The sequence below is a fragment of the Ischnura elegans genome, chromosome 3 (genome assembly GCF_921293095.1).
Source record: "Ischnura elegans chromosome 3, ioIscEleg1.1, whole genome shotgun sequence".
Classification (NCBI taxonomy): Eukaryota; Metazoa; Arthropoda; class Insecta; order Odonata; family Coenagrionidae; genus Ischnura; species Ischnura elegans.
In genome coordinates, this window is record NC_060248.1 from 58443687 (window position 1) to 58463237 (window position 19551).

Consider the following 19551-nt stretch of genomic DNA (forward strand, 5'->3'; position numbering starts at 1 on the left):
CCAGTTAGGAAATTCATCGGCATTTCCCGAGACGAGTTGGCTCGAAATGATATGCATCTTGGAGCGTGTTCGCAGATGGATTTTAATGCAAGCTCACTAGCAGAGTAGAGGGGCAAAACATAGGCGAAGTGCAGTCGTCAATTCTTAGAGCTCCAAGGGCGGGCTGCGTTCGCAACGTGCGAGTATCTAGCATTCAGGTTTTTATTGCCCCGCGTGATCATGAGAGTTTGAATCAAGGGGACCGCATAGATGAGGCACCAGTCCGTCCCGCTGAAGCTTGATTTTTGTCGCCACTTTGGGCGATTTATCAATTACAAATATACAATGCACTATCAATTACTATCAATCATTCTTAATGGCTTGAGAATACTACATGTGATAAGTCTGTTAATAATAAAATGTTCTTATCATTCATTCATTCATTCATTCATTTGGGAAGTGCAGTCGGTTTTTTACCTCGGGAGCATTCACCCATAATTTTTTTGCATTTTTACAAAGGAGTCAAATCATTTTTTCAAATAATAAAAAGTCCTTGCGACAAAACTTTTTACGTAATTACATCAAATTTTGAAGAATCTAGCATTATTACATATAGGATTACAATTTATATTACATTCATGATGTTATGAAAGAAATATGAAAGTTGAAGTTGTTTCATATTTTTGATACATCTGTGATTTTCTGTTCTCTCGGGAAAAAAAAGAAATGTGAAAACTAATCCGTTTCTCTATCTAGATCTCGTATTATACCCTCTTGATTTTACCAAATAGGTTGAAGTCTCATAAAATCTTTAACCCTTCCTAACCGAGAACTGATTCTGGGAGAAATTATATTTCAAGACTTCTCATTTTTTAAATGTCTACTCCATCGGAATGATTGTGGCAGCTGCATGTTTCGCTATTAAATATTACAACACAAAATGACACGGGGTTTAAATCTTTCCGGAGTGGAGCTGAAAACGTGCGCATTTTTGATGTCACTTAGAAGCAACATTGGGTTATGATGGGTTAAACCCGAAATAACCATTTGGACGGCTAGATTAGAATAGAGCACTGCAGTTACGGGCATAGGGTCTTGGTTCAAAACCATGAAAATGTTTGGATTAGGAAAAGTAAAACAATGAGAGCTAAACAACTGAATGACTAGCAATTTGGACTGAATTCATCAATTCTGAGCGAAGCGCCCAATGCCCTACTAATGGGAGAGATTCGAGCTAACGACCTTTAGGTAACCGGTCCGATTCCTTATATAATGCTATATCTAGGCTGGCATGGAAACGCTTTTCTGCCTTTGCAGCCGGCAGATGCATGAGGGTGCACCAGCCAATGTTGCCTTACGTGGCTAGCAGAACGCATTAGCGACGGGGCTCAACAAAAACCCTTGCCATTGTTTAAACTGACATTTTCCCAACCGATTAGTATGCATTCACTCTAATTTGGAAATGAGGTTCATCACTCACTTTTAACTAGTTTGAATAAAAAATAATGAGGTGAAAATTACCGGATCTATTAATAGCTTTTTAATGAGCACTACCTATTTTTCGGGTATCTATGTGTTATTATGGCTATAATAATGCAGAGTATATTAGAACTAGTTCCAGACCGGTGCTACATGTACTTAAGCGACGTTTTAGGTGAACTTCACTCGATCCATTAATTGTTATTTAATGTGCACCTCTTATTGCTCGGGTAGCTATGTGTAATTCTGAAAGTGATTATATACAATTAAAAGCACTCTGAGAGTCACCGGTGCCAGGAAAAAAATTCCAATCGCAATTCGCGAAGAAAACGTGAGAGTAATACTTAAGCTTAGAAGAAGGTGGGTTTAGTAGCATTATGAGTATTTGCTAAGTGCCTGGAAAATAGTCGACAAACCGCTCGAGCTAATATTATTGTTGAGCAATGAAACCATTAGATTTCCAAGGACATGGAAGGAAATCATGAAATAATAAGCTCTTATAAAAAAATTTTTTTTAAAAACCAGCCTTTATATTTAGATTACAGGGGATGAGCAACGTTTATATATGACACAAAGCAAAAAAACTCAGTGACCCCGAAAAACCAAAAGTGACGTATTAAAAAAGTCACTATATTTATTAAATTTTCAGTGAATGGTAAGCCCCCTATGTTTCAAAATGCCACCCCTATGCTTTTAAATGCCTACCCCTATGTTAAAAATGCCACGAAACACGAAAATCGACCATTTGGAACTTCTTAGATCAAAAACATGTTTTGGGGGGGGTTGACTGGGGGGTGGTTAAAGGGGGGTTGGAGAGAAAAAGTTATATTTTCATGTATTGTCATCGGAAATGAAGAAGTGTGCAAAATTTCAGCGTTTTTGCTTCACAGGAAGTGAGTCAAATTTGAGTTACAAGATTTGTACCAGACAAACAAACAGACAGGTTGGTGAGTTGATATAAAGACTGTAAAAAGGGGCTTATAATCATGAAGAATTGTTTTTCATTTACTATCATCTCCTTTCAAAATATAGCATTCGAATCGCGCATAGAAACTGATTATCTCAGACCACTGGAAAGAATGAACGTTTGACATGAAATTCAAAACTAATGATCCGTGATCAAGCCATTTCTGCATTAAATAGCATGTTTTAAAATCCAGAATTAAGTATCATAAATGCATCTCGCAATACCACTTGGTTCAGATTAATTTTCACAATACTGATTTAATAAAACAAAGGTTTTCTCAAAGAAAAATAGAATAAGTTTCGATTCTATTACAATGGAAGAAAACCTTTGATTACGAGCAGATTATTCTTTACAGCATAAAAAAAATGTCCTCATATTATTTGTTTTGCTTCCAATGGTAATTGCTATTCAAGGTGCCAGAGGAAAACAATACACGTGGAGCAAGTCAGAAACGTAAATTAATCATCGATACGAAGGGTAAAACAGTGATACAGCGAGTATTGACTGCGTTGATCATGTAGTATGAAAAGAAAAATCTTATTTGAGAATGCTGAGTTTTCCATTCCTTGATTCACCGATAACAGCATACCTAACGCCTATTCGAAAAGTTCCTGGACTTCATTCGGGAAATAAAGTTCCAGTCCTTTATAAATGTTGCCAATGAAACTTATATTTGCGATTAAATACTCCTGTCTTCCTAACTTTAGCGAAATTGCAACAAGTATCGTAGTGAAGAGTCCGTGTAAAATAAAGAAAGAAGGAAATTTAAAATAGAATGCATACATTTTGATTGATAACAAAATATATTTTGATAGGTAGGCATTGAATCGAATTCATAGATTGCCCTTTTTGTTGACAAAATGGAATGAAAAAACTCAAACGGCCGTATTATATATCTCAATGCTAGATAGAAGATGCAGTAGGTAGCGGATACAGAAAAAACTCGAGGGGGGGACGCAAAGATATCTTGAGTTACTTTACTTTTATCCTAATAAAAAATAATCAAGTCAAATTCAGAGGTTAAGAAAATTTTAGTTAAATTTATTAAACACGTATACAAGACAATGCCATCTTATGATACAAAAAAGTTATAACTGTGGTTCTACAATGTTTGGCAATACGGGCGGGCCCGCAAGGGGGGGACGCGCGCCCACATCTGTATCCGCCACTGGGAGGATGGGACTACGTAGTCCCATCTTCCCAGTGGCGGATCTTCCCAATCTCGCCCAATAAATACGAATTATAATTATTAATGCTCGTCCACCCAGCAAAAATTAAACACTGAGTACGGGAGGGGGAAGAGTTTCACCGCGGGGAACAAATCCCAGCCTCTCAACCGGAATAGCCAAACTCACTTATAAACACATGTACACCCACTCACGCATAAAAGCGACCAAATAGGATCCTTTGCGAGGGCTGTATGGACCCAAACTAAGGCTCCCTGGTCCTCAACCCGAGATTCTTCACAGGGCTGGCGAGACCCTGCTAAGAATGCCTAATTATTGGTAGATATACACACATGCACTCACGAAACACACTCACTCTCCCAAGGATGGCTTCCTTCATTCCAGAGAAATATATATCTAAGAGGATCTCTGAGAAGGGGGAAGGTCAGAAAGGGGACGAGGAAAAGGTCGAATACGAATTTCGGCAAATAATGTGGCCCTCTTCAGCAAACTGAAGGAAAAACGCAAGCGCACTTCCAACGCAAGGTCGAAAGTCTTTTTATATCTATTTTTTGCGTAAATTTACGAGAGTTCGGTGATATTTGCTATGTACACCTGCTGCAGAGGAGGCTGACCACGCGTATTTGCAAACTGTCTCCAATCAAGCAACGAAAAAGGGAATCCAGAGCGGGCCCTCGGGGATACACTCCTATGGCCAGGCTCATAAGTCTGATACTTTAATCCCAGAAGCCCTCAGGAGCAGTGGAGTAACTAAGGGCAGGAACTAATTAGGGGGGGACGCTTACTACCACTCCTTGAGGAAACAAATAATTGTCATTATCTCAAAAAAAAAAAACCGTAACGAAGAGGGCCAGGCAAACACACCGCTGTCGCCGCTGTAGCTGCACCAACTCACCCGGCAGTACGTAGGACACTGCAAAATGAAGGGCACTGATTGTATAAACAAGTAAAACATTACCTAAGAAGTCACGCGCACGGATGCAAAGTTAACTTACACCTAAGATGAAATACACCACGAAAAAAACATCCGATTTCGGGATTCGAACTCGGCTTGGCGGTCAGGAATTAATCCTTAAGTTACAACGTAGTTGGATTGTTTATTGGTATCAAAGAATTGCAGAATTTATTCTTCAATGGGACATTCACTGATGGAGTCACTTCAACAGGTTAGTCATCATGACTGATGTGGTAGTTTTTCAAATAAATTTGACATTCTATATTGACGCGTCGCTCTTGCATGCATTAACGTCATTTATGCACCATTTTATTCAAGCAAGTATGTATCATTGTAGTCCTAACTGCCTGCCATCTATGGGCTAATGAAGATACTTTTAGACACAAAATAGGAAAACTAAGAAGATATTTTCCGCAACTTTATATGCGCTGACTAAACCCGGAAAACAGAAAATAATTTGCTTATTAAGCATAATTCCTATTCGGAGGCCATGGTCGTTGGGTCACATTGCGTCCATCGACACAATGCCAAAGCGCATACTCAACAAGGCCTGAGCTTTCTCCCTGTTTGTAATTGGGGAAAATACCTAGACGCAATGCCATTTATTTTCATGAATTTTAAAAGGGGCATCTAGTACTTCGGATGAGGATAAATCCATGAAAATTATGTTTGCACAATGACTTCAAGACAAATTTTTTTCTCTCAAGTTTCCCTTGGTTCTCTTGGTTTGATTCACTCGGTTGTATTAAACAGTTTTAATATACTCGCTTTCTCGTTTGCCCTTCCAGGAAAAATCTTGCTACTCATATTACGCCCACTTTCATATTAGCTAGAGCGCTGAAATTTTCAGGATAGCTCGTAAGTAGATGAAAATACAATATTACTATTCTTATAGCAAGATCGAAATAGTATCTCGAGTAATATTCAGAAATAAAAATTTAATTTGGAGTTCCAAAAATGGCCACTAAAAGCCAAAATGAAGGCGCTGCAATCATTATAGGCACAATAAAGTATGTGTTGGTAATGTTTTAAGTACCTGCAGATTTTTATCTATAATGGAAGCCTGAGATTTACCATTCCTTTCATTGCCCTACTTATGAAAGATTATATTCGCTTTGACTAAGAGACAAGTCTAATATACATTGACCAGCATGTTTTCATTTTATAATCTTACGTGCGCCCCACGTTTTAGCTATCTGAAATGTTCATCGAAAACTTATTTTAACTATCTCATCAATAATTTTTGAAATTTTTAATATTCAGGAATAAAAAATGTAATTTGGAGTTCCAAAAATGCCCCCTAAAATCCAATGAAGGCGCTGCAATCGTTATATGTGCAATAAATTAGGTTTCTGTTTGTAAATCGTAAAGTATCAGTATATTTTTATTCTTAACAGATTTCTGCGATTTACATATCTTTAACAGAATCCTGCGAAAAATGGCCATAAGTCGTTATTTTCTTCTTTTTGATGAAGCGTGGTTTTTACAAAAATGTTATTTTTATTGTCATGTTTAACTTTTAGACTATCAGTGCTAGTCAGCCTGTGTTGCATGAGGAATACCCGTGCTGCGCTACCGGTTTTGTTGACTGTAGGGAAAAGTGACTGTAACGGACGCTGTAAATAACATCTGTTTTCAATATGATAATAATAAATTCTTGGTTAATTAGTCTCTGCAGCGAATTTGAGTAAATGCAGCTCTTGTGTACTTTTGAGTTGTTTTTTCTTTAAGACAATTGAATTATGAGCAAAGGTTTCATTTTATATACATCCACTTTTGTTTTTGTGAAAATTTTAAAAAATATCTTAATGTATACATTGTAAAGTGCAGGATTCAAACCCCATACTTATTATTACATGCATGCTACTACTAATTACTGGGCTAATTTTTAGAATTTTTTGTAAAAACTGTATCCAAGTTTTATAATTTTAAACCTTGTTAACGTTTTTACTACCGTCAAAAAGCAGCATTTTTAATAAATCTTATTGGGAGTTCACAATGGAACATGAAACCCTAAGTTTAACATGATAACATTTGATTCAATATAAGCTACCTTGCTGGGACACAAGTGGGCGCGGGGAGTTGTTCTCCGACAGAGTCCTCTGGGTGGCAGTTCTCTACACTACTCCCTCTTAGGGTCTATTACTATTACTATGTAGTGTATTATCGACAATCCAGAGGAATCCATTCTGAGAGACTACAACAGAAACTTTGAGGTTACGTCCCCAATGTGTCTGCTAGTGATGAGCGGAACTGTGATTCTCCAATCACTTCGTTACCTGTGACTGCTACTCATCAGTAACGGTGATTCTAAACTGTGATTGCGATCACCGAGAAGAATCACTCTTAAAAAGTCATCGGTGATTTGTGGCGCTGCTATTCCTGTTACTTTGTCCAATTCCAATGAAAGAGCTAGAGCAAAATGAACGAATAAACTTATTGAAAATTGGAAAGTTTTGCAAGATATTTTTTGAGGGAAAATGTCTGATTCTGAGTTCATATTACGATAATTAAGTAAATTTGATATGGTAAAGGAATTGATGAGAGGCAATCATTAAAATCCCGTCGGCATTTTTTTAACATATTATACATTCAAACCATCATGATTCAAATCGTTAGCTATATATTACGTAAAGAATGTCTTATTCATCAGAAAAGATGAATAAGACATCCTTTATCATACTGTTGGTAGCAGCCGAAGCTATATTCACTGTATCCATAGTCGCAGTGATTTCGAGTATTCAGTGATTTAGTCACCGGCAGTGATCGGCTACTTCTTTTCAATCACAGGTACATATCGATACATCGCCGATCACTAGGTAGCAGCGGTAGCAGCCTATCACCAGCGGGGCTATCTTCACCGAATCGCAGTCACAGTCACAGTCAATCACCGACGGTGATTGCTACTTTTCAGTAACGGTGATTCAATCACAGTTAGCGATATATCGCTCATCACTAGTGCCTACACCTAAGTATTCAGAGTAAGCGCTGAAAATGGTAAGGTAATGACAATTTCTTTACGGCTGAAAATGGTAAGGTAATGAAAATTTCCTTGTATAGTTTGAAGAGCAAAAATAGAACCCATAATTGGGGGCGTACCGATATCTGTTGCCGTCTCATTCGATAGGGAATTTTAGGATGACGTAATGTGGCAGCGTCGAGAATCCAACGTTTTAATCCGTAGCTTATTTCGCGGAGTTGGTTAAAAAAAAAAGTCGCTTATTTGGGGTTTGAAATTAAAAATATGCTGCAAAATGACCGAATAACCTTTTCAAATCGCGGAAAAAGTCGTTGTAAAAGACAAAACACTAACAATCGCGCAAAAATCGAAATTATGCTATCGGACTAAATATCACTATTGTATTGATCACTTTTGTATTAGACAAATCGTAAATGGTCTAATAATAAGTACATTATCGAATTCCAGATACATGAAATTATCGAGGTGCGTATTTCCCTATAGTTAGATACATCGGCCATTACTAATTCCAAATCTTAATTTGGTATCTTTGCGACATATTCCTTTAAGATTGTATCGCAAAAAGAGATCTCAACCTCGAAACTTGCAACAGTGCCTAGCCAGAATTGTGCAGCCGGCTAAAATGCCAAATGAATGGCGTCAGAACTCTAAGAATCTGCCAACAAATGTTACTCTCGCTGTTATGTAAACTGGAAGAATCTCAAACACAGCATAACGATTTCTTGTTATACATTTGCGTCACACCATTTCGTAAGTTATGAGCCCGTGGATTAGAGAAATACGTAATGGCTAAAGACTGAGTTTTAATCTCATTTTATTTTAATTATTGTCGCTGGCGTAGCCAAGGGAGGGCACAGAGCGCGCCCCCCAAAACAATTAATTAATTAAGCAGAAAAATATTAACCTGCAAAAAAATTTATTCTACTCCAACAATACGATTTAGCAAAACAGCTTCCCGATCACCCATCAGCTGTGTACTTTTAAGTGCCAAACAGGGATGCCGACTTACAAAAAATATTGGGGGGGGCCAAACTGGGGATCTTGCCCCGAGAAATTTTGTAAGTAGTGAGTTTTAAGTTTTTTAAGCATTTTAGAAGAGTCATATGATCAACATTAGAACCCTGATAACTCGAATCTCGATATCTGGACAATCCGAGGAAAATCGACAAGCCTGACACATTTTTTCCTCACACCCATAGCGAATTTTTTAGTTGGCTCGGGCCCCGTCAGGCCCCATGGAGTCGGCACCACTGGTGCCCAAATTGCATAAAATGTGTTGTCTAGAGATAAAAATTATCAAATTTTTTCCACTCTCCTAGATCCGGGTCGTCGTCCCCCCAACATATCGTACTGTACGAATTTAAGTATACCGGGACTAGCCACGGTGATGACTTTTACGGGAGTCACCCGTAATGCACAATTGTGCGAAAAATTCACAGAGAAAAAATCATTCGCCTTGACCGGGATTCGAACCCGGATCCCTCGATTTCCGGCCGAGTGCTTTAGCCAGTTAGTTTCAAATCATTTTATTTCCAGTTTTTTTTTTCCAAGGTAGTTCTCAGGTACATATTGTTCCTTACAATGTTTCAAGCTACCGAGGCTTCATTCTTCCCTGTGGAAATTTGTGGACTATACCGGACAAGGTGGTATGGACTGCTGAGCATATTATGCGACGAGCAGTCCAAATCGTGCGCACGGCGCCACAGCCGGAGAGTAAAGTCCGAACTTTGAACACATATAGGTGTTCTCTCTTTGACGAATTTATGTATACCGGTATAGTTATAGTCCTTGTCCGGTATAGTCCACAAATTTCCACAGGGAAGAATGACGCCTCAGTAGCTTAACTGGCTAAAGCACTCGGCCGGAAATCGAGGGATCCGGGTTCGAATCCCGGTCAAGGCGAATGATTTTTTCTCTGTGGATTTTTCGCACAATATCGTACTGGCTACGCCCCGATCATTGTAATTGTATCTGCTGAAAAACCACGCAGAATCAGAGTAAGGTCATGAATTGCCAGGGGCATTAAGTTTGGCCGTTAATGAATCAATTGTCACTATAAATGGAATTAAGTTGTCAAATCGGTCGAGGGTATCATATCATCGAAAATATTGGCTGAAACGCAGCCATAAATCCGTCTTTGGAGTTGGCGGTGGACAAATTTCAGTTTGATGGACCATCTTGGCCCCGTAGATTATAAAGATAGGCGATTATGTTCTTTCGAACGAAAACGTTAATATCCGGGGCCCCTTCGGGGTGTCTGGAAAATACCCAAGGGCAAAGGGGGATCCTCCCTCGGAAAATGCTGGGATTTTTGATGATGAAAACGTGATTTTTAGGACTCAAAAACAGTAATTTTTTACAAGTATTTATTAAGTCATTTATTGAGACCATCGTAGTCATTTTTGACACCTCTTAAGGCTCAAGGTGGGGGTTTTAACCTGGAACACCCCCCCCGCCTTGACTACGCCACAGACTCGCATACGAAGTAAGAGCATAAAATGGCAAAATGTGAGAGATGGGCTCTCATTTCATAGGGCGGGAGACGTTTGAAGCAAGGAAACATACTTTGAGCACCAGCGAATGAAGTTATTGAATGAAACGTGAAGTTAACTCATTTCAATCGCACACACTCATAATTCACAGTGTCCGGCGATATCTGGTGGAAATGTTTTATATCCATGAGAATAAAAGAAAATGGTAAACTTCCTCACAATTTTATTTACAAAGTACCTACCCGGTTTCGACAGGTCACCTTGATAATGACACTACGTGTCGAAACCGGGTCGGTATTTTGTAAATAAAATTGTGTGGAAATTTATCATTTTATTTTATTCTCATGCACACACTCGTTACTGAAAAGTTAAATGTGAAAGGGAAACCTTAAAGTTATACTTTCTAACACGAAATAAAATTAGTCCTGGATATACATCCAGTCAAAAATATTTTTTTTAATAAAAGAGACACAAAGCTGTTATGGAGTAGTCTTAAGTACTAAACTTGATTTTTTAATGATTGATCGCGAGTTCATCACTAAGTTCCGTTAAGAAAATAATAGAAAGATTACAAGCTGCGAACCTCATACAGTAAACGCATTAAGGCCGATTTCTTCCCACCTTAGTATGCACTGTAGCACATGCAAAATGACGTTCTTCCTCATGGTTTCAGAAGAGAAAGTGCAAAGCGGTATTTCGAGGTCATGACAATCGAACGTGAGGCTCGCTTCTACATATGACAACTATTTTTATCGCTTAAATCACTGCCGCGCCAAACTAGCTCTCATAATTCATAAAATTGAAAAATTCTCGTAACCGCATTCTTCATCGTTATTCCTAAACATTCATTTGAGTGTAGTTTAGAGAATATTCTTCACAATTCGGATATATAAGAAAATAAAACTTTTTGAAACTGAGTCACGAACCGAATCCGAGAAGAATATTAAAAATAACAATGTGTAAATTTAATGTAAGGAATGCAGATATCAATGACCCGCCAAAATAATTACTTCAGGCATAATTCGGAACCGGTTCATGCGGCATGTGTCTATTGTAGTAGCTTTGCTTTACCTATCATCTTTTTTTTCTAATTAATAAAAACGTATTCATGCGATCTGACGTGATATCTGATACTGATATGATGATATGATGCACTTTGTTGACACGAATGTGACCTGATATGACAGGAGCGATGGATGCTATAATGCGCTGAAAATGTTCTTAGAGTATGAGAGGAGAAAGGTTATGGCCTTAAAACAAGACTTGAGAATATGCCATTTACTGCGAAAATTTTCAAAAGTGTAATGCAAAAATGACAATACGGTCGTATTTTAGGATGAAAAACGTTCGCTCAACAAGTTTGTACGTTTTACGAATTGATTCGGTCTTCCAATGCCAAAGGCAGTTGCCAGAGAGATACCAATTCGCACAAGAAACGAATTACTAAATTGTCTATCTATCTATCTAAATCAGTAGTTTTTTGGAATATTGAGGTTTCAAAAATGAAAAGAGACCCGCAAATTTCCGTTCATTTAGCCGGTGCCTACTTTATGAGCCATTGGCGGCAAAAATCGACCCTTTCAACGTCAAGTCGTTGGCGTCACGTAATCATGCGTAGGGGGTCACCGCGTCTCCCCTATCCCTCGGCCTCGCACATAGACCACTTTGCTTCATTATTGTTCACTCTTTTGAGAATTTCCTTCCCTCAGAGAAATCCGATTCCTGTTCGAGCGAATGAACCAAAACTTGGTTGACGTCATCAACTCGGGAAAAGTGGGCGGATACAGACGCGTTTTTTATTTAAAACAATGGAGAGAATGGCTGAACAAGGAAGACATTTTTTTCACCGTTACTTTCCTTTCCCTTCCATCTACCGAATTCTTTCAACGATTTGCGATTTCGGATCTGAGTTAACGACCCCAATCATCAGAATGAAGATCTCCATCTGATTCACGCAGTTGCAACGAAATCTATACTCAAGAGAGATGCGCAACTCGTATAAATTACCAACGCTAACTTATAAATCGTGAATCAAAATAGTAAATTTTAAATTTTAGAATCATGTAATCTCATAGCAGGTTTTACATATAAAATAATAGTATATGGTGAAGCTTTAAATTGAAAAAAATACCCCAGTTAATAGAAAAAAACTAAAATTTACCCGATCAAGGTCCTCGTTTGATCTTGCATTTATGACGATGCCGCAATATCGAACTTGTTTCTCAAAATAGATAACTCTTTGAATGAAATACATTTATATCTTTTGGAGACACAATCAATGTTCAAAATAGGATGTTTCTACACAGCAGTGAAAATTTAAAACAGTGAATCAACGTAGTTTTCTCAGAATGTATTATGAAGTTTTAATTAAAATTGATTTTACAGGTTTAACAATCGAAAACTGCATTTACTGAACACAAACACTTTGAAAAATAGTAAACAATAAGGACGCCTAGCCATGGGAAAAAGGATTATAAACTTGCGTAATTATATTTATGGCAATGCAGAGAAAAAAATTATCATAAATTAAGGGAGAAAAGTTCTTAACACCGGAAACTGAGTTGATTCTAGATTCAAAGTATCGACATATATGAGTCGTAACTAATTAAATCTGGCTTGAAATATGCTGAGCTTCTAATGCTAGAACATATCACACTACTTAATTCCCATGATATGGTCTTAAATTTAAATATATAGGTCACTATACAGTATCGAAATTTAATCGGACGAACTCTCGTTACAGAAACAGATAGTTGCCATTATATCAAATAAATAGCGTAGCAATGAGAGAGAACACGAAAAAATTAAATTGACCTCGGGATTCGATCCCGAATTGGCAATCTCCAAGTTACACCATAATATGAGGGTTTGTTGGTCTAAACGAACACCAGAATAGATTCTTCAAAGAGATCTGCTCTGATGGAGTCAATTCAACGGATTAGTCACCATCACTGCAAATTATTGTTATTTAAAATAAATTTGATATTCTGTCGCGTCACTCCCGCATGCACTGGCGTCATATGAGTTGCATTTTATGCGAGCAAGTATGTATTCATGAGAGCCATAATTGCCTGCCTTGTACTGCTTAGAAAAGATACTTTAAGGTACAAAATGGGAAAACTAGAAGCTTTTCCCAACCACATGATGTAGTCTGACTAAACCCGGAATGCAGAAAATAATATACGTATACTGTATCCATTTTCGGAGGTCATGGTCGTTGAGTCAGATTGCGGACATCGACACAGTGCTAAGCGCACACTCTACAAAGCTTGAGCTTTCTTCCTGTTCCTAAATGGAGAAAACCAATACGCAAAGTCATTTCTCTTTTATGAATTTTAAAAACAACTTATAGAATCCCGGACGAAGACCATGTATATGGATGGCACGCAACCCGATGCCAAGAAAATGAAATTCTTAATTCAAGAAATAAATATTTTAATTCAAGCAGATTTTATTGAGGTGTAAGTCTGTTGAGGCTCTCAGTAGACAGCAATACCGGCGAAAGAGAGATCATAGTGACGCCAATGAGGGTGCAAGTGAGTAAGACCTTTTTTAAGGCCGCTATACACGGTGAATGATTTTGCTGAATGATCACGTGATCATACACAGTATTATGCGAGCAAAATAGAACATTTTCTGATTTTCACTGAATGATCATGAGCACCGAATGATTATTCGCGAATTTCTCCGTTTTACATGGCGAATGATATCATTCGCATGATCATTCACCGTGCATAGGGGCCTTCAGCCACGTGGTGAGCATTAGGCCGGCCCTTATTTTTCAGAATTTTCCAGAAAAGGTATTGCGATTGTTGAGCAGATTTTACTACTACCTACTACCATTCATCCATCCTTAAATTATGAATAAATTTTAATACAACTCGATGACTCTCCCTCAGCATCCAAAGATGCGGTTAATCAGCACTTACATTAATTTAAAGTTTATTAAAATCATCATTCCGTATGTTTGGACAACGATTACGTTATTTTTCAGTCACCCAGCATACGATTGATATGCTCACTAGGCCAGCCCTTATTTTTCAGAATTGAGAAAAGTTTGTTTTCCTTGTCTCAAAATGATACGAATGAGGTTTAAATTCGTGTGTTAAAATTTTGCTGAATAATTTGGTTAAATTTTACTTTAAAATAATGGCAAACCGAGCCCAAAGGGCCTTAAGTACTGAGGACCCTCAATTGAGTTTTTTTGGGACAGAAAAAGTACTACCAATGTGTAAAATGTGAAAGTAAAATTCTTTGGGGCCGAATTTCCGTTTGTTTTGACCTATCTCTAAGCTTTAACGAGATATTGTCCGTCGTAATGCAATCCATCCCCTAGTGCGCTTCACATGCAGTGGGCAGCTTGCCTCTCCTTTCCGTATTAAATGAACAATATGCAATCACAATACCTTTTCTGAAAAATAACGGCCGGTCTAATGCTCAACACGTGGCTAAGACGGTCTTACACACTTGCACCATTTTTGGAGTCACTATAATCTCTCTTTCGCCGATATTGCTGTCTACTGAGTATGGGACATACCTGTAGGTATTGCAATGTAAGCATATATACTCAGAATTCAGTATTAAATGCTTCATTTCACCTCCTTAAAATCTGAATTTAACAAAATGCACTGATGAATGATAACTCTCCTCTAGCAAGAATTTTTTTAAAATTAACGTCACTTATTAATAAAATTCGGCATTTCCATTTTTTCTGAAAAAATAAATTCGGTCAGAATCAATAGAGAAACCTTTTCTAACCTCAATCTCATGCCTTGTAATAAGACCTATAAAATGACAAACTCAGCTGGGCGTTAGCACGCTATCTCATTCAGGAGGGAAAAAAAACTCGTCCGAAGTTTATCGCTTTCCAACAGATCAACTTTTTTACCTTAGAGTATCAAATTTATAGCGAGTCTGAGTGATGGATGGAATATCTATGAGGGTGCGACACTCAACATGACAGCGCTACGAGTAGCTAGTGTAAAATTGAAGTGACCAATAGCTGGTACAGTTATGCGAAGGACATATTTCGCATTCCTGAGTCACGGAATGAATTAAAATAAGACATTGAAGAGAAAAAGAGCATTATACCATTGCATTTCAATCGGAGATGTAGAAATCTGTTGCTATAGCGATCTTCATGTTCAGCGGCGGAAAAATTAACTCAAAGCTCATTGGCGTCTGAAAGCGGCCAATTCATGAACTATTGTCCTACAAATTTTTGCCCTCGCGGTGCTCTCATATAACCGAGAATTTCGAAAGCTCTACGCCCCTTATAGCAAGGAAATAATCATCCTCCTCACATTATGACAAGGCGCAAAAGATTCGGCTACGGATTCTTCCCTATATTCTTCGAAGTATGCTTCGCCCACGACTTAATTAGAATGTATTTTACTCTCGTCGGGACATCTACCGTCATTTGTACCGTCATTTTCACCACGCAAAAAAACTACGTACTGATCTTTATATTAACCACTTTATGATCCTCTAAGTGCGAGGTGGTCCAGGAAAGGAATTGTTTCCCTACTATGGATATGTGAATTCACACGCCTGTGGCTCAGTGCGGGGTGAGATCTATCCTCGCCTAACCAACCAACATTCGGATTTAATCCCTGAGTGAGTGTAGTCTTTTGAAAGGAAAGTAATTTTGGAAAACGTTACGACACGGCTAAGTCGACCACGGCGCCCAACGAACGTTCCAATCCTCCGCTGATGCCTAGCCTTTTCGTGCAGGACATGTATTCATCACATCCCGTCAGGATATCCCTCGCGGGGCACTGATCACAGTGGCGTGAACTTCTCATCCGCATTCCGTACATTACCCCTAACCCAACTTTCTTGACTGAGAATGACCAAGCTTCGCATATTGCTGTTATGCCAATTATTTATGACAGGTACCTACTTATAGGAAGGACACATTTTGCTTTGATGCGAAAAAAATCTGTCGCTGTTCGAGGCATGTATAATACACATAATGGACCAAACCGAAAACCTAAATTAAATTTCACTTCCAGGTTTCGGTGAATATTAAATTAGAAGAACAGCAATATTACGAAACCGCAACTGTTCTATGTTGTACACCAAGCAGGATTATCTCACGCACAGCCCCCACACCCGCTCGGCACAACTAGCTAACTGCCTTTGGTTTAAACAAGGTGAAAAATCTAATATTTAAAATATGAAATTTCTAAATCAAACATTACACTGTGTCAATTCATGACAAGTAAGGAACGACTGAAAATGTATTACCAAATACGTATAGTATGCTTTAAAATTGTTTAATCTGACGCGCCTAAATGACGAGAATATTTGTGATCCGTTTAGAACGATCGGGAAAAAGACGACGAATAGGAATAATTCCGGAGTTTCCCACCGGGTGTGGTTTTGGGTAATTTGTAACCGGTAATTTGCGGAATACAGACGCACGAATTGCTGGACCTTTTTTCAACCATTTTTTGACGGCCATAAAATGTGCGAGATATGGATGTGACCCACCATGCTTTCAAGACGAGTAAGTTCCCCGTGAAAGATTAAGATCGAAAGGGATACAATCGGTCACCTAAGTCACGGGGTGGAATAATGAGATTTAGAATGGAGAGATTTGAGAAGAGATTTGCCCTTCGGATTTACGATTAGGTACTCGGACGTACACCGTTGACAACGGTCTTGCAACCGATCCGCGAGACGTCTACCGGACGAAGGTGAAAGGAGGGCTCGCTTTTCACCTTCTGAACGCAGGAATGCTAATCCCATCTCCGCGATTACCCAGCACTGTCCAGCGCAACGCCACCTCTTTGTGGTCGGTGCGAAGAGAACATAACCTCCCGCAGGGTAACCTTAAATGGTGACAGGCATTATTAATATCACTGATACTCAAGTCCATCCCGATGGCGGTTGAGAAAGAGGAAATGCGACATCCGAGTAGATACATCTTCAATTTCGTTACAGTATCACGGTTTCGCGTAACCATTACGTGTAGCCATTTCATCACGTGTTCGGATTAAAATCAGATTCACTCATGGAATCCGTACGATATCCGGGTACCTACAGCTCAATAGGGTGGTTTCCTATTATTTTTTTATTGCCTACATTGAAAGATTATTACTACTGGAGTACGCATTTCACGCTCTTAGATTTTAGAATGACGATATCTATTTTTCGCGATTAAACGAAAAGTGAACATTTTCAAGCGCGCGAAAACGCGACGGCTAAGTAGGAATGATGGGAAAAGTCCGTGTGACGTATTTCTGGTTCCCGCTGCCGCCCTGAGAGGTGACCGTGAGGCGAGGCTTGAGCACTGATACGACGCAGGCTGCTAGCAGGTAGCAGAATACCCTGCTAGCAGGTAGCGCTTGGCTTAAATATGGATTATTACTACCTTATCAAACGAGGGAAACTTTCAACTTTAGGCAGTTTTAATAGGTGATTATTAAGAGATGCTTCCCTGAAGTCTGTACCTCATGCATGCATGCACTGGTAATCTCAGACGTTGTAAAACTCCTATCTACTCGTATAGAAACTAGGTCCATGTGACGTCACGTGGAGTGGCATCGCATGGGCGCCAATCTGGCCTTTTTCAAATGAGGTTAAAATTGACCATTGCCATTCGTTTAAACTGGGATTTCTAAAAACAAATAATTTGTATATTATGAATACACTAATGGTGGGTAACGAATCGCAATCAATGCCTTTCGTTTTCTTTGATGAAGGAAACTACACTATTGGTGATACTGCTTCCAGTGTTGAATGACACCTCGTAACTGTTCATGACACCACGAATATACCCAAGTGTTGCATGGAGTTACCGAAAAAATAAGAGCCATGCATGAAGAGCAATAAGCATTTTTTTCATTTCATTCCAACTGCAAAGAAAATATTATTAAGGATTAATTTAATCACTTTATTTAAATTCAAGGAATATTCAACGTATTGAATTCGATTACAATTACTTCTCTGAATGAATTCCATTTTAATGCACCAGACCCTACTGAATAACTCAAATAGAAAAACTAACTGATAACAAATAAATCTGACATTAAGCTTGGAAAAAACATTCTTGACATAAAAAATGCAATTTTCCTGCTTATTTTCATGCAAATTATATTCATGTTTGTAAGTATCGTAGGCAAAACAAAATATCAGGCATTAATTTAAAAAGTTTGGAAAATTCGTAATCCAAACAAAATAGCTGCACTCCGAGAATGCCGACAGAAGTGAAAACTTGAAATAACGAGAGCATTTTTGCATGAAAGGAAAAAAATTTTGAATGCGAGGGAAAAAAAAGTAGCGGTGATGGTGACGGTGATGCGAGTCCAATGGTTTGTACCCCTCCACAAGTACTGCCTATATAGCGAGTATTCTGTGTATATACAGAATATATATAATTATACATATCGATGGCTAAGTTCTAACAACACGTATCTAAAAGTTTGTAGCATTACGGGATTTGGAAGAATGAGATGCACCCATGTCATGACTTTGGTCGCAATCCATGCGGCCGTATGGAAAAGCATAGCAAATAGAAAAACAGACATCCTCTTTCATGGCAAACTTCATTCGTTGGTGCATTTAACTTATGCACCCATGCGCGTGATTGCTTACAAAGGCACTTGTTCCTGCAGTGCTTCGAAATACGTCGTCCCAGACCAGCGACAAAATAAGGGTTTTTCACCCCGACAGTGGCTTAGTAAGCACGACCCTCGCCACATGTACCGCAGTGTGGACGTCAGCATCTTGTTCGGTAAAACCAATCCCGGTTTTCTCTCTGAGAAAATGGCTTGGTGGTATAACTGGCTAACACACCTAACCGGCCATCGGGAGATCCGGGTTCGAATCCCGGCGAAGACAAATATTTTTCAGGGCGAACTGCATCCGTTGGTGTATTTATTCTCCTTTATATATTTATTCGCTGATACATAGACTTCATGATGAAGTCTTCACGGGAAATCAGCCGGGTCAAGATTGACTTTGCGCCAACGTTTCAATGGCCCTCTCTGCCATCGTCTTTGGGGCGAATGAAGAATCCATCCATCGTCTCTTCTGCCATCGTCTTCTGCCATCTCGTCGTTCTCTTCAGGGCGAAGACGATGGCAGAGGAGGCCATTGAAACGTTTGCAGCAACGTCATTCTTGACCCGGCTTATTTCCCGTGAAGACTTCATCAACAAGAGTCGCCGGGAAAGTACCAGATCCTTCGTCAAAGACTTTATAAGCTACTCCTGATACTAATCCTATTTTTTCCAAATTTTATTTTTCCAGCTGCTGATGGCGTTCCTCGCCGGACTGTCGTGCCTGGCTCCCGGGATGAGCATGGGCTTCTCTGCGGTGGCGCTCCCGGAGCTGAGACCTCGCACGGTCGGGCCCTACCCCGTGCATTCGGCAAACGCCAACGACACGGCACACCTCAACGGCACAGAGGCGCTGATTGTGCTCGAGGCTGCTTCGAACACGAACGGAAACCTAACGCTCACCGACGAAGAGTCTGCCTGGTTCAGTGAGTACATTCCCGGATAT

General features: G+C 39.1%; 1 protein-coding gene across 1 annotated transcript in view; it reads left to right on the forward strand.

The window, feature by feature from the left end:
• The window catches only part of LOC124155857 (facilitated trehalose transporter Tret1-like), a 91422-nt gene that overhangs the window by 18422 nt on the left and 53449 nt on the right, over positions 1–19551 (forward strand). The window contains exon 2 of the mRNA XM_046530009.1: positions 19297–19531. Coding sequence (XP_046385965.1) covers positions 19297–19531 — 235 coding nt within the window. The remainder of the gene's footprint in view (positions 1–19296; positions 19532–19551) is intronic.